General features: G+C 57.3%; 1 protein-coding gene across 1 annotated transcript; it reads right to left on the bottom strand.

Annotated features, from left to right (window-relative positions):
- Window positions 1-690: 690 nt before the first annotated feature.
- Window positions 691-2,562, bottom strand: FBLL1 (fibrillarin like rRNA 2'-O-methyltransferase 1). The gene has a single exon (XM_086412791.1). The coding sequence runs from the start codon at window positions 1,792-1,794 to the stop codon at window positions 802-804; it is 993 nt and encodes a 330-aa protein (XP_086268917.1). The 5' UTR covers window positions 1,795-2,562; the 3' UTR covers window positions 691-801.
- Between the last annotated feature and the right edge of the window lie 431 nt (window positions 2,563-2,993).

Raw genomic sequence — 2,993 nt, 5'->3', positions numbered from 1 at the left:
CCAGGTCTCCTACACTGGCAGGCAGATTCTTTACCACTGAGCCACCTAAGAAGCCCCATTACACATACCAGCAAATGCAAAAGATCTTATTTGAAGAGGAAAGTTGTTTAGTTGCTTAGTCATATCCGACTCTTTTGTAACCCCATGGACTGTAGCCTACCAGACTCCTCTGTTCTTGGGATTTCCCAGGCACGAATACCAAACTGGACGGCCATTTTCTTCTCCAGGGGATATTCCAGACTGAGGGACTGAACCCACGTCTCCTGCATTGGTAGGCGGATTCTTTAACAGTGAGCCACCAGGGAAGCCTGAAGAGAAAAGTATTGACTATTTATTATGATTAGAACTCTGGCTTGGAGTCAGACAGATGGGCTGTGTTAGTCCCAGTGCCACTCCCTGGAGTCAGGCTTGGTCACCTGATGTGTCAACGTGTAGGAAGTGCTCCAGCTGCCCCCCCACCCTCGCCTTCCAAAGATGATTTTATAAGCCCATTTCCCCAGCCCCTGTGATGAGGAAGTACATGTGAAGAGGGGCCCTGAACAGTCAGGATTTTGAGTGGCTGGAGTAAGCACAGTCCCCAAGTTGTTACTCCTTTATGGACCCCTTTCACCAGGTATCTTAGCTATTTTAGGGTTTGGTGGATTTGGAGATGTGGGGATAACTCAGTGTGGCCTCACTGATACACCTGGGTACTGTTTCTTTATGTCATTTAATAGAAAAACAGTGCACGAAGAAAACGAATGGTAACACGGAGCACAGTACAGTCTTGGGCACATTTCAGGGACAGCCCGAGCTGGGTGGCTACTTGCTGCTGCTCTTAGGAAGAGGCCGATAGACCCCGACCACCACAGCGTGGTCCCTTTCGTAGGGCTCCAGAGTCAGCTGCTCTTGAGGCTTTAAATTCTCCTGCTGCAGCTTCCTCACCTCAGAGGCAAACACCGCCTCGGCGGACGCAGTGGAGTCTATGCAATTGGCCTTGATGGAGATGAGGAAGTGGCCCCCGTTGCGCAGGAAGGTGTGGGCGTTCAGAGCCACGATGCGGGACTGGTCCGGCTGTGCCACGTCGGCGAAGATCACGTCCACCATGCCGATGAGCATGCGGTACTTGAGCGGGTGCCGTGCATCTTCGAGGACCGGGATGATGTTGGTTCGCTTCTTGGCCACGTTGACGAGATCCCGGCCAGCGCGGTGGGAGAACTCAACGGCGTAGACCAGGCCGTCCGGGCCGATGATGTCGGAGACGTGGGACACGGTGGTCCCCGAGGCGGCACCCAGATACAGCACTTTGGACTTGGGCTTGATGTGAATCTGGTCGACCCCGCCCAGGATGGCCGCGGCCAGTTTGGAGCGGAAGGGGTTCCACGTGCGGTATTCCAGCTTCTCGCCGCCCTCGGTCACCGTGACCCGCCGCTCGCCATACACCGACTGGCCCGGCACCATGTTCAGCGTGACCAGCGCGTCCTCCGCCCCGCGGTAGATGAAGACGCCCTCGTGCCGGTGCGGTTCCACCGACACCGTCAAAACACTCTTCCTGCGGCGGTTCTTGTTCTTGGCCACGCCGCGCAGCTGCCCGCCTCCTCCGCGGTCCCCCCGGCCGTCTCCTCCGGCGCCACCGCGCCCCCGGCCCCGGCCGCCACCGAAGCCGCGCGTCCGCGCCCCGAAGCCGCCCTTGCCTCCCGGGCCGCCGCCGTCGCCTCCTGCTCCCTTGCCCGCTCCGCCTCCGCGCCCTCCGCCCCAGCCGCCACCCCCACGGCCGCCAGACCCGCCACGACGCAAGCCCACCGCAGACTTCATGGTGCGCCCTGGGCGCTCCGGGACCGGGTCGGGGTGGGGGTGGCTGGCGGCGGTTGTCAGGGGTTACCGATGGCTTGCAGCTGTTCTCAGGGACGGCCAGTACCTGGGCGTGGTTGTCAGGGGTCACCTGTGGCAGAGATGTTTTCAGGGGTCACGGGAGGTTCCAGGAGGTGGTCCTGATGCCGGAGGAAGGTTAGCAGCAGCGGTTGCCTGCTGGCTTAGCCGCCGCAGGCTGCAGGGGCGAGGTGGGCGCGGGCGGTGGGGACCAGCTCTGCCGCAGTGCCCGCATCCCTGGAGCCGCCCTTTGACGCAGCGATGGGCGTCATTGCATCACACTCGCTATGGCGACCCGGTAGCCCCGAAAGCCCCTCTTCCCAGCCCTCTCCAGCTGCTTGCTCCCCTGTAGGCGTCCCTTTCTCTCTTCCCCAGCTCTGCTTTCTCAGGGACCCCTGGCAGTTCTCCAGGGGTGTAAGAAAGGGGAAATCTCCTTGGCAGGAGAGAGGGAGACAAACATCGGTTTCTGTCCCTACTCTGCCACTCGCTTCCTGTGTAGTCTCCGAAAGCTTTATCTGACCTTCTCTGAGCGTCTTATCTGAACTTGAGCAAGTGTCTTGACATCCCTGGGTCTCATTATTCCTTCTGTAAAGCAGAACCTACCTCAAAGGTTTGTTTTGAAGCACCGCATACCCTTGCCTCAGCTATGGTATGTGTTAAGTGCTCTATATAAGCACTAGCATTTTCTTAAAATCTTTTAAAAATTTACGATTTATTTTATTTTTGGCCGTGCTGGGTCTTCATTGCTTTGCTGCTTTGCGAGGGCTTTCTCTAGTTGCAGTGAGCAGTGGCTTCTCTTGTTGCTGAGCGCAGGCTGTAGACACTATGGGGGCATCAGTAGTTACTGCAGACCCGCTCTTAAGCGTGCGGCCTCAGTTGTGGCACGTGGGTATAGCTGCTCCCAGGTATGTGGAATCTTCCCCAATCAGGGATTGAACCTGAATCCCCTGCACTAGCAGACGAATTCCCATCCACTGTGTCACCAGGGAAGTCCAGCATTAGCATTTTTTTTTAAATAAAAACTTTTGGCCGCACCACACAGCTTGCAGGATCTCAGTTTCCTGACCGGGGAGGGCATCCAGGCCACTGCAGTGAAAGTGTGGCATCCTAAGCACTAGATTACCAGAGAACTCCCTGTTTAGTTT

Source organism: Bos grunniens, chromosome 7, assembly GCF_055505025.1.
Source record: "Bos grunniens cultivar Pamir isolate PY7600 chromosome 7, Bosgru_T2T1.0, whole genome shotgun sequence".
Taxonomy (NCBI): domain Eukaryota; kingdom Metazoa; phylum Chordata; class Mammalia; order Artiodactyla; family Bovidae; genus Bos; species Bos grunniens.
Note: the sequence above shows the minus strand (reverse complement) of the source record. Positions and strands in the feature narration are given on the sequence as shown.